The following is a 12,036-nucleotide window of genomic DNA, read 5'->3' as shown; positions in this document are numbered from 1 at the left end:
GGTCCCTGCCTGCAGGTCTGCAGACCTGACGGTGGCCGTCTCTGCAGCCTCCGTGACGAGCACTTCCAGCCCCAGGACCCCCAGATGTGTTCTGTTCCTTCTTTCCACTCAGTCCATCCTCTGCAATCACGATTTCCCCAAGGTTTCTGGATTCTTAATTCCAAGTTTCTGACGTCAGCGTTGAAGACAGAAGGCAGCCACATCTGGGGCTTGGTTCGCTTTGCTGTCTGCCAATACTTTGGTAGTGCTAGGAGCACCCGGGTAAATGTGGAGGGCTGGATAGTTCATTGTCGTTTTTATTCTAACAGTCATTATTTGATTATTATAAGCTAAGCCTGTGCTGAGCGTTGTCCTGGTACTTTCTCCTTCCGCCCTCCCACGATAGATGAGAGTTAGGGATGACCGCCAGGCAGCAGTCAAGGCTGAGGGGTGTAAGCTTTCGGGGCTGCACATGTGAGAACTGTGTGTGAGCCGCAGGGCTGCATTTCAGACCCGGGACTGCCTGTGCTCGCAACCACCGAGCCCCGCGTCTTATCCCAGAAGTCCCCGCTTGTTTGCACTCCAAAGGGTCCTAGAGCAACATGTGCACGCTTATATGATTCATCCAGGAGAAGTCAGAGAGTGTTAAAGAGAATCTAAACTCCCCACTTTGGCGGTGACCTCCTGCTCTGAAATGCCGCATCTCCCATCTTCCGCTGCAGACAGCCTTCCAGGAGATGCTACAGGAACCTTGAACCAAATGTGTGCTTTTATTCTCAGAGAACGTCTGCCTGAAACCCCTGCCTCCTTTCTGTCCTGGTCCCCTGAGACTGACAGCCTTAGACTCCAAGGCAGGAACCCGGGGGGCCTCTCACCTCTCTGCTCTGAGCCTGGACTCACCCCCAGTCATCGGCCTCCTGCTCCGTTCTCTCCTGGGACACACACAGTCCCTCCTGCCACCGTATCTGGGCCTCTTCCCATCTCTCCGAAGCCCTCACTATGTCCAGTGCAGGGAGGAGTCCCGTGTCCTTCCCTCCTGCCCCGCTCATTTCTCTGCTGATTCCGTGTCTCAGTGCACATTTTCAGTGGTCTGGGCTGCCCTCACCAAAAGGAGCTTTGCAGTGCGGGTGGCGGCAGGCAGCCCAGGACCCCCGGATGCTGGCTGTGGACGCGGGACAGCAGGACTCGAGTCTTGTTCCGCTCCGTAATTGGCCTTAACAGAAGACTGACAGCTACACAGCTATGGATCACTTAAATGTGGAGATCTTCTACTAGAAGTATAATTTTTTTCTAATGGGACCTAATACTTGATTAATTAAGACTACCAGCTGGGGACTTCCCTGGTGGCGCGGTGGTTAAGAATCCGCCTGCTAATGCATGGGACACGGGTTCGAGCCCTGGTCCGGGAAGATCCCACATGCCGCGGAGCAGCTAAGCCCCGTGCGCCACAACTACTGAGCCTGCGCTTAGAGCCCGCGAGCCACAACTACTGAAGCCGCGCCTAGAGCCTGTGCTCCGCAACAAGAGAAGCCACCGCAATGAGAATCCCGCAAACTGCAACGAAGAGTAGCCCCTGTTCGCCGCATCTAGAGAAAGCCCGGGCGTACCAACAAAGACCCATCGCAGCCAAAAATAAATAAATTAATTAATTAAATTTAAAAAAAAAATACCAGCTGCCTGTAAAGTTTAACCTTGAAAACACTGCTACTTAGAGTGTTTTCTCTAAGAGTGATTTTGTGGCATTTGGGGAATCTGCGTTTTATAACACCTTAATTAATTTCCTTTTGTTCCTTTTATCACCTCAGATGGTGATGTATTTTTTGAACTTGGCGGTATTTCAGATTCCACCTGGAATCAGGGAGAAGGGAGGTTCTCATTCTGTGTTCTTGCAGCTTCTTAAAACAAGCACCAGAAACAAAATGTCTGCATTCAGTGTTTACAGGTAATTATGTCAGTGATGCATAATACGGAATCAAATCCAGTTGTGCTTTCCATGGCTTTTTTGGCAGTCCTGTTAGTGGCTAGAGTGGAAGATTTGGTCTTGGCAGAAAAATAACAGCTGTGACTCAGAGCTCTCCAAAGGGACAGGTGATTGACCAGAAGATGCTGTTTCAAAATGAGCTGGTTTCTCTCAGGCCTGCCCTGTGCAGGTGTTGCAGTCAGCAGCCTCGTGTGTGGCTTGGCTGGGCTGCCGGCTGTGGCATGTTACTGATCGTTCCTCCCTCTCCGTCTCCCTCCCTCTCCCCTTCCCATCCTTCTTCCCTTCCTACCCTTGGATTGTTTGCAGTTTGCATCAAGAATATAGAAGGAAAACAAAGAAACACAAATAATCAAACCATAAAACTAATTTAATTGTGGTAGATAAGTTTCAAATTTGACTTTAAACTTCCTGAAGCCAAAGATAAAAGAGGAACAGAATCAGCTATGTAATTCTCACTTTCGGGAGGAAGGAAGTATATCAATTCTTAGGAAAAAGTCCAGTGTTTCTTAGTACTTAATTCTAAAGCATTTGTACGTGGGACTTCGTATAGGGAGCACTGAGAGAGAGTGGGGACCAAAATTCTTGGTCATCTTTTTGTCATGGAGGCAGAAAGGATTCCATGTGGCTGCCCTTCAGGAAGTGGAGGACTGTCATACAGGACTGGCCTCTCCCCCCCCACCCCCCCGGGTCTCCTCATGTCATGAGCTAGGGTTCAGGATGAAGCCTACCATGTCACATGCTGTAGGCAAAGATTGGGCTTTGCTGGGGCAGGGGAGGACTCTCACCAGACCAGGGGCAGCCGGGAGAGAAGTGAAGGCACAAGCTCCCCTGTCTGACCACATCCTCAGGGTGGCCTTTCAGGAGCGCCAGACCTGCAAGATGAGCCCGTGACCCAGTGGAGGAGCCGCCTCTCCACTGGCTCTTTGCCCTGTTACAGCTCAAACACGCGCTTGGCCCCAGGCTGACTTTGAGTCTGGGAATGTCAGCTGCTCAGCACCCGGTGACCTTGGGCTGTGAGATGTTTCAGCTTCCCCTGCCGGGACAAGGGTTCTCCAGGCTACGGGAAGTGGAGCTGGGGCGCAGTTTCCTCCCCTCCCACCCAGAGTCAGCTTCCAGAGGCCTCTGAGACCGAAGCACTCATCGCCGCCCCCGCCACCCCTCAAGAACTTCAGGTCATGCCGGGTGAAAATAATTCCAAGAGAGACTGTGATGATATGGTTCAATTATGTGGGTGACTGGAGGTCCTTGACCCATGGAGAGAATTTGGGGATACCTAAAGAGATAATAACTGCATGGCCTTCAAACGGTGTCCTGGAAACATTACTTTGCTCAGGTTACCATATAGGAATTGTTAACAGTTTGAAGTTGTACTTTCTCCAGGGGTCTTTGTTTCTCTCTGAGAATAAGTCTATCTGTTCTAAAAACATGAGTAGTTGCCACAGTTGATATCCTAAAAGAGGCTGCCTGGCAAAATGAAGAGCCAGGCTGCACAGGTTTGAGTCCATGTTCTGCCCTTTCCTAGCTTTTACTTGATTTCTCTTCCTCTCAGTTTACCTATCTGTAAAATGGGGATGTAACAGTGCCTACCTCATAGGGTTGTTTGGAGGAATAAATGAGTTCACGTTTCTAAAGCTTTAAATAAGTGTTCTGTGTGGTAGCTATTGCTGCTGCTGTTAAAACTAGGAGCTTCACCTAGATGGAGACAGGGTCTTCGACACACAGAGAAGGACTTAAACAGGGATGCCTCCAGGAAAACCAGAATTCCCTCAGCAACGTTTTCATACCCGCGTAGGTGCTGGACTCGTTGCCTAAAGCTCTGCAGTGTGGAGCTCTGTGAGATGAGTGCCCTTGAAAGTGTTCAAGGCAAGTGTACCGCCCACAGCTGTGGGAAGACCCTAGCCCTGCTCCCGCGGAGGACCTGGTTCAGAGCTTCGTGGAAGTCTGGTGACAGGCAACACAGATGAACTAAAAAGTTTCCACAGTAGTTAGAGACAACAAATTATAGAATAATGTTGTTTTACAAAACAGTTGAAATTAGAAAAATCCCTACCAGGGATAAATTTTATAGAATAGTTAATATAAAGACATTTTTTCCAATATATTCTGGATCCAACCAGAACCAACTGTCTTTTGAGAGCACTGCTGACTCTTGAGTGTATCATCAGTGTGGTGAAGAAGCTCGTGTCTCTGGTTCGTTCAGGCCTTCAGCTGTAGATTGGAGTAAATCACGTGGGGTGAAGAAAGAGCCCAGCTACAGAGCTATTTTACATACTTCAGAATCGCTGCTCAGTCAGGAGATGTTGCTGCCATCTTTCCTCTTGAGATGCAGCCTCTACAGCTTGGCCTTTAATTAACTCTTATCCATCAGAGCCCAAAGCCAAGGAAGAGTCAGTACAAGTTTCAAATTATTTTTGCCAGCCTTTGACAAGGGGGTAGGTGGTTGGTAACGGGATAGATTTTCCTGCAGGCTCCCGTAAAATGCAGGTGTACCCCGGAGATATTACAGGTTCGGTTCCAGACAACTGCCATAAAGCAACTCTCACAGTAAAGCCAGTCACACAAATTGTTTGGTTTCCCAGTGCATATAAAAGTTATGTTTATACTATAGTTTATTAAGTATGTAGTAGCATTATGTCTAAAAAAATTGTACCTATCTTAATTAAAAATACTTTATTGCTAAAAAATGCTAACCATCATCTAACAACACAGGGTTGCCACAAACCTTCAGTTTGTTAAAAAAACACCAAATCTGTGAAGCACAGTAAAATGAGGGAGGCCTTTCGTGGATGGTGACGCCCAGACACAGTGTGTCAGAAGGGAGGAGGGATGGTCGGTGAGGTAATAATTTCGTATATGCAAGGACGTAATTGCCCTTTGAAAAGCTGTATAGAAAATGGTTGAATTTACCCACATTAGACTATAGCCCAAGGAAGGATTTTATATAAAATCTGAAAATTTTGACCAAACCTATTAGTTATAGCTGCTTGACAGCTTCAACTAAGTGCTTTGATTTTAGCCTGTTCATCAGATGAGCTCTAAGAGGGGATTTTGCTGAGTCACCTGGAAGTAAAGTCAGACCCAAAGGCAGTGAGCTGGGGGTCAAGGAAGGAGCTGAAGGGCAGGTCCACCTGCCAGAGTGTGTGGGTGTGTGTGTGTGTCTCCGGGCTAAACAGGGGATTAAGAAATGGTTAGGAATTAGCCAGTGTAGGAAGACTGCTGTTATTCATTCTTCTACTGCATATTATGCTATTACGCTACTGTGCAGTTATATTCTACTAATGTGCTATTATGATTCTTCTACCAAGTCACCTCTTTCTGTATCGAATAGCATTAAATAACTTCTGCGTTTCCCTCTTTTAGACCACTGCTCTTCCAGACAAGTGAACACGTGGCCAGTAGCCCTGCACTGGGGGACGTTATTCCATTCAGCATCATTATTCAGTTTTTGTTCACAAGAGCACCCCCTGAGCTGAGATCCCCCTTCCAGGTAAGGAAGTGAAGAATGCGCCACTGCCGCCCCTTCCCCCAACTGAAGGTGCCCGGCCTTCTCCTACCTTACTAATCACGGATTCCTGTCTTGGCAGCAAATGCCTAAGGAAGGAAGAAAGATTCCCACTGCCCAGCCCCTACTTTCTCAGCAGTGTAAAAATTGCCTGCTGCATCTAGAATTAGCCCTTTAAATAATAGTGACACAAGTAATTTATGTTCATAAAGCTTTTTTGACGGAGGCCCCATTTACTTTTCTGACCCACCTTCAATTGGCAAACCCAAAAGGCTCTTTGGGAGTCAGGAAGGTGCACCGAGGGCTGTGCCGCCTGCCTTCGGGCAGGTGTTTGACCCCGGGAATCCCTGCGATCCTCCTGAACCTGCACGTGCTGTCGCAGGACGGGATTCACCCTCTCTCCTCTGATCGTGTTTCCACCCTGCAGAGAGCCGAGTGGTCCCACGCGCGCTTCTCCCAGTGGCTGGATGACCATCCCTCTGAAAAGGACAGGCTCCTCCTCATCAGGTAGGGCCGTGGCTGCGCACCCAGGGCCTGGGGGATGCGGGGAGGAGGAAGGAGGGGGCCCGGGCGGGCGTGTCCACGTTGTGCTCCCCGGGGCCGGCCCCCACCTGCTGGAGTGCCGCCAGGGCGGGCGCGTTGCTGGGGGGCACGTCAGGTTTTGCTTTCCGTGTCCTTCACATCCCCTCTTGTGCTGTCCCGTGCCTGATGCAGCCCTAAGAACCATGCAATTCTGTTTTGAAAACCAACCTCAACTGTGAACGACTCCTTGCCTTTGCTCCATTTTCTGCTTCATTTCCACGTGGGGCAGTTACTGAAGTCGTGGAACACAGATGGGAGTAAACGTGATACTGTTATTAGTAGAAAACAAGGACACCCAGCAGCCTAGTGCCTCTCAGGTGTATTTATGCACGTGTGTGCACACGTGCAGACACACCCACCCCCACCCCACCCCCCCGCGTACACCCCCGCCATGCCCAGGGTGGGATGCTCGCACTGTCACATACGACTTACTAAGCATCTCTCTTCCATCAGCACTCTCCTTTGAAATTTCCCTCACCAAAATCTCCAGAGACCTCTTAGCCACCAAATGCAGATGTTTCTGTTCTCACTTTATCACTCTGCAGCTTTAGCTAGAAGTGACCACCACTTCCTTCTTGACACTGCTCATCAACTGACCGATTCCACTTATTTTTATTGATACTCACCATGTGCCAGGCCCTGAGGACACAAAGCAAACCAAGACAGGCCCTGCCTTCTTGGATCTTCCATGACACCTCAGTCATCTGTTTCTGTTCTCACCTCTGTGGCCATATTTTCCCTCAGTCTCGTTTGCTGAACTGTCTTCTTCTGTCCACTCCTTAAAGGCCATCATTTCCCACAGTGTGTTCCTGGCTCTTTTCCCTTCACGTTCGATCTGTACTTTGGTTCCCAGGTGAGCTCACCCAGACCCGTGACTCTAGTGACCTCTTCTGTCCTGTGGCTTCGGGTCTGTGGTTCATCTTGGTTGCCCAGGGCCTCAGGCCAGCAAACTTGCTGTCACATGTCATCACTCAAAGTCCCACAGAAATCTCAACCCCAAAATGCTGAGAGTAAATCATCTTTCCTTTCAAACGTGCTCATTCTCTTAGACTCACTGTCTTTTTCTTTTTTTTTGTAAACTTTTAATTTTGTATTGGAGTATAGCCTATTAACAATGTTGTGATAGTTTCAGGTGCATAGCAAAGGGACTCAGCCATACATATACATGTATCCATTCTCCCCCAAACTCCCCTCCCATCCAGGCTGCCACATAACATTGAGCAGAGTTCCCTGTGCTATACAGTAGGTCCTTGTTGGTTATCTATTTTGAATATAGCAGTGTGTACATGTCGATCCCAAACTCCCTGACTATCCCTTCCCCCCATCCTTCCCCTGCCAGCCCTGTAACCATAAGTTCATTCTCTAAGGCTGTGAGTCTGCTTCTGTTTTGTAAATAAGTTCATTTGTATCATTTTTTTTTTTTAGATTCTGCATATAAGGGATATCATATGATATTTCTCTTTCTCTGTCTGATTTACTTCACTCAGTATGACAGTCTCTGGGTCCATCCATGTTGCTGTAAATTGCGTTATTTCATTCTTTTTAATGGCTGAGTAATATTCCATTGTATATAAGTACCACATCTTCTTTATCCATTCCTCTGTCGATGTAGGCTCCCTGTCTTGGTTGGGGTGTCCCTGTCACCTATATCCAGCCAAGCTAGAAAACCTTGAAGCCATCATTCAACTCCTCTGTCACCCTCACTCTCCAAAGCCAGGCAGTTGTACCTCTTAAATCACTTTGGAAGCCATTCTCAGCTCTTCCAGGGGACCCTAATGCTCTTAGCCTGGGGACCAGGGCACCAAACCAGCCTTCGCTTGAGCCTAAGAGCAGGGGATGAGTTGGGTTCTCCAGAGCCAGCCTGGGGCTTGTGTGCTGAAGTGGTTCTCCGCTGTGTTTGCACCCAAGAGTCATTTACCGAGCTTTGAAAAATCCAGGTGTCAAGGCCACACCCTGACTGCCTCGGAATCTCCAGGGCTGGGAGCCAGAATCCGGGTTTCTTAAAGCGGCCCGGGCGGCTCCGCAGCACAGCCGGGGCCGAGGCTAGTCGCCCAGGGCGAGCCACCCCCCTCCACGCCCCCTGCCGCCGAGAAAGGAGGCCGTGGGGGTCGTGGAGGAGACCTCAGCCCGCCAGATCCGGGAGCGGCGCCGAGTCCTCAAGTGTGGCGACCGGCGCCCAGGGGAGCGCCTGGCCCTGCCAGTGGATAAAGAGGAGGGTGGCCCGCGCCCCTGCTCTTCTTCCGTGCTGGCCGCTTGTCCTCTCAGCTCTGAGTATCTGAGCGAGGAGCGGGGCGGGACGCGCGGGGAAGCTGTCACCGTCAGTGCGGCGTCTGGTTAAACTGCCCTCAGAAGAGGCCCCAGGTGTGGACGGGGGACTCTGCCGGGGCGGTGTGGGGCTTTGCGGTGCCCTCCCCGAGTCCCGTCGACTCGCTCAGCTGCAGCCCACTGGCTAGTGCCAGAGCGCGCAGGGCTCAGTTGATGGGACAGGGTGCATCTTCGTCCTCTTAACGAGTTGGACTGAGCTCATCTACGACAGTTGTCCTGCTGTGGGCACATCACAAATCTGCTTCCTTTTGCTTTTTAAAAATGTCTCCCGAGTGATTTCATCAGCAATGCTGTTGCTGAGCCTATATTTAGCAACCGAAAACCATGCTCAGAAATGCTGTCAAGCTTTTTGAATAAGGCCTGCCCATCACGCCACACATGGCTGATACCAGAGCCTTCGGTGCTGAGCAGGGCATGGAGCCCTCCTCGGGGGACTCCAAAACACCGTGCCCCTGCTCCAGCCCAGGCTGCTGGCAAAGCAGGAAGCTTTGTGCTAGAGAACGTTCTTTCTTACCTGTTACTGCAAAACTGATTTCCTCCCTGCATACTGAAGCACCACTGGATGAATTTCTTGCCCCTGTAGATAAACCCAGGGTGAGTATTGCCCTTTAAATGTCAGTAAATTTGTTTTAGCTTTGGGGGCAAACCTTGTTGTAGACTCATCTCCTCCCTGCGCAGTGTGTTAAGTTGTCAGAAGTAGGGCAGATCGAGGGTATATAGCAGCCACTGCTGCGGAACAAATGGCAAGCAATGACCTCTCTTCTGCCTTCCTTTCTGCTTCCTTTTGACACCAGACATTTCTCTAGAGCTTGAATGGATCCTAGTCAAGTTAATTTTAAAAGTGGAGTGATCAGTGACTCCTGGGGCCAAGTGGGGTAAGTGGGGAAGATGGTACCTCCCGGCCCCTGCCAGGCAGGCATGTGCACCCTCGGGGGCGGGGCGGCAGCCTGGGGAGCTCCTGGGGGTCTGCAGGTATTGAATACGTTCTCGGCAAAGATGAAGACTCAGGTTGTGATGGAAAGATTTCTCAAGTTCTGCAGAAGAGGTAGGATTGGCCGCATACGCACCAACTCTTGATATTGGCAGTGGGACAGTAACTCTTCTGACTGTGGCCGCTTCTCCTTTGTTTTTCCTGAGTCTCAGTAGGGGAACACCTTTATGGTGTCAAAACCGTTTACAGACTTTATTTGCTTATTGGTACTTTTCATCTATACAATCGTCAGACAGTTCTCAGTGCCCCGTGCATCCTTGGACCCCTTGCCCTCCTCTGGGCGTCCGGGGCCCACAGGCTGGGAACCATTCCCTCAGCTCCTCCACTTCTGCGGAACCACGGGATCCCTGTTGTTGGAGGGTGAAGTTTGGTCTCATAGGAGCTGGTGTTCCTATGGCGCGAGATCCCTTCCAGTTCTGGGAACTGGGTGCCTGAGGTGAGACCCAGGGGAGGATGGAGTCAGGGGAAGGCCTGCAAAGGCACATGGTAGTTTTTTAAGTCATTTAGGTATCTCAGTACTAAGCACATTGATGGGTCCTGCCTGACAAAAATCAATTTTGTGTGTTCCGTAAAATCCTCCACTTGGTTAGTTCATATCACATTGGGCAGTGTTGCCATGTTACCACAAACCCTCCCTCTACTAATTGCACAATTCCTATACTAATTTCTTTTTTCAATAAGGGTAACTTTAATAATCTTCCTATTTTGGATGCAAACCAGAGTTGAGACTCTTACATAATGCTTGGCCCGACTTCCAAGAAGCTGATGTTTTGCTCAAGCAAATGAAGTAATGTAATAATTGCTTGAAAATCTTGCTCTGATTTTACGTGGGAGGGCAGCTTTAATCTTTTTTCTCTCCGTAGTTCTGATGGTGTTTTTGATGAAGACCAAAAACACTAACCAAACTCATTTCTGAACTTTCTTCCACATATTGTCTAGTTTTATGTAATATCTTATCCTTTTGAAAGCAGATGAAACTGCTAAGTGGATTTTTGTCCATTGATTAGATAAAAATGACTCTAACCCATTCATTGCAGAACAATTACAGTTTCTGTGAATTTCAGTGCATTAATTTCTTAGACTGATACATCACCATTGTCTTGAAGACAGTTGGAGCCTTTGGGGGTTTCTCTACTGTGTGTGAATCTGCAGGGACTACATGTTGGGAGTGGGGCGTTTGCCCAGGATGCCATAGCAACTTGAATAGCATTACTAAAAGAAACAAGTTTTTTCACAGAGAAACAGCTTCATCTAAGGCTCAGCCCTGACACGAATAAGGCATCTCACAGGACATTGTTCTTTAAGGGCATTAAATTCCATTTTGCTTGCCTGTACTTTTGAGGATCCCTGCACTCATGCTTCTCTTTTATTTACTTTCTTCATTGCTTTTGTCTTTTTCATTACAGTTTTCTGTCTTCCTGTATCTAATTCACTTTTTTAAATTCATTCACCCTGCATTTGGCAAGCACTTAGGTCCTGGGGCTACATAAATGCAGAAAACAGCCCCAAGCCTCAAAGTTGTTACATATTAAGAGGGAAACTAACCAACACACAGATCCTTACATGGCAATGTGGTCATGCACGGTCGAAGTGTAAACAACTTGCTCCTTACATGGAGAATCTGAGGCCATCAGAAGCGCGGTGGGGAAAACCGTATTTGAGTGCTTCATAGGTTCATAGGTGTACTTGGAAGAGAGCCAGGTTCTTCACAGTATGATCCTTTAACTCTCATAACTAAATCATGTAGGTATTCTTCCCACTTTGCGGATGAGCAAATAGGCTCAAAATGTAGCCCAGATCACACAGCTAGGTCGGGGCGGGGTGGGGGGGAGCGGTGGGCAGAGCCTGAGGTACCAGTGGTGCTTCTGAACTAAGAGCCTGCCAGGCCCCTGCAGAGCTGGTTTCTAGTTTGATTACTTTAGCGTGAGTAGTAAAGTATTACTTCACTTGAAGCCAGCCTTCAGGGATCCGTCCCCAAGTGCTGGGGTCCGGCTAAGCCACGCTACTGGTGCAGAAGCCCCAGACCTGTCCACAACTTTATGTGACTCCACGGTGGTTTCAGCTTTGTGCTGCCTAGAGTTAGGAAAGGCTTTATCAAAAACAAGGCATTTGGGCTGGTCCTATGTTAAAGCTCTACAAGGAAGAAATCGGGGAGGGGCGTTCCAAAGATAAGGACGGTTAACGAGGAAGCTTTGTCTCGCTAACAATGAGACAAGCCAGTGTGGTTGAAGGGAAACAAGCCCTTTCTGGAGCCCGACCTTGTTAGGCAGAGATGTCTTTCTTTCAGAGTGGTATTTGCACAAGCACCCAGGTCTCTCAGGGTTGGGCTGAGAGTCACCAGTGAGCTGGATGGAGCTGCTCTGCCTGTGTCGGTAACGCAAACAACGGAAACTAATGATTTGAGGGTCTTTTTAGGGCACAGCAAATGGTCTGGAACCCAGCAGTCGCACAGCGCTGGGGGAGGTTGTTGATGAAGCTGGTGTTCGGTGGGGTTGTGAGTGGAGACATTGTCCCGATGGCGAGAGGGCATGGCAGGTCACGGACCTCAGGCGGCCGTCTCTGGCTGTAGTGTGGCAGGTCCTTTAGTGCAGGGCTGACGGCACCAGGGTGACCACCACCTACGAGGTTACAGCAGCAATTAGGGCACAAGATGGCAGGGTTCAGACTGAAGCCAAG

At 49.2% G+C, this 12,036-nt stretch overlaps 1 protein-coding gene across 1 annotated transcript in view; it reads left to right on the top strand.

Moving 5' to 3' along the window:
- The window catches only part of COG5 (component of oligomeric golgi complex 5), a 281,556-nt gene that overhangs the window by 267,747 nt on the left and 1,773 nt on the right, over positions 1-12,036 (top strand). The window contains exons 20-21 of the mRNA XM_036862985.1: positions 5,321-5,447; positions 5,890-5,969. Of these exons, the coding sequence (XP_036718880.1) occupies positions 5,321-5,447; positions 5,890-5,969 (207 nt within the window). The remainder of the gene's footprint in view (positions 1-5,320; positions 5,448-5,889; positions 5,970-12,036) is intronic.

This window comes from Balaenoptera musculus, chromosome 9, assembly GCF_009873245.2.
Source record: "Balaenoptera musculus isolate JJ_BM4_2016_0621 chromosome 9, mBalMus1.pri.v3, whole genome shotgun sequence".
Classification (NCBI taxonomy): domain Eukaryota; kingdom Metazoa; phylum Chordata; class Mammalia; order Artiodactyla; family Balaenopteridae; genus Balaenoptera; species Balaenoptera musculus.
This window is presented reverse-complemented; position numbering and strand designations above follow the sequence as displayed.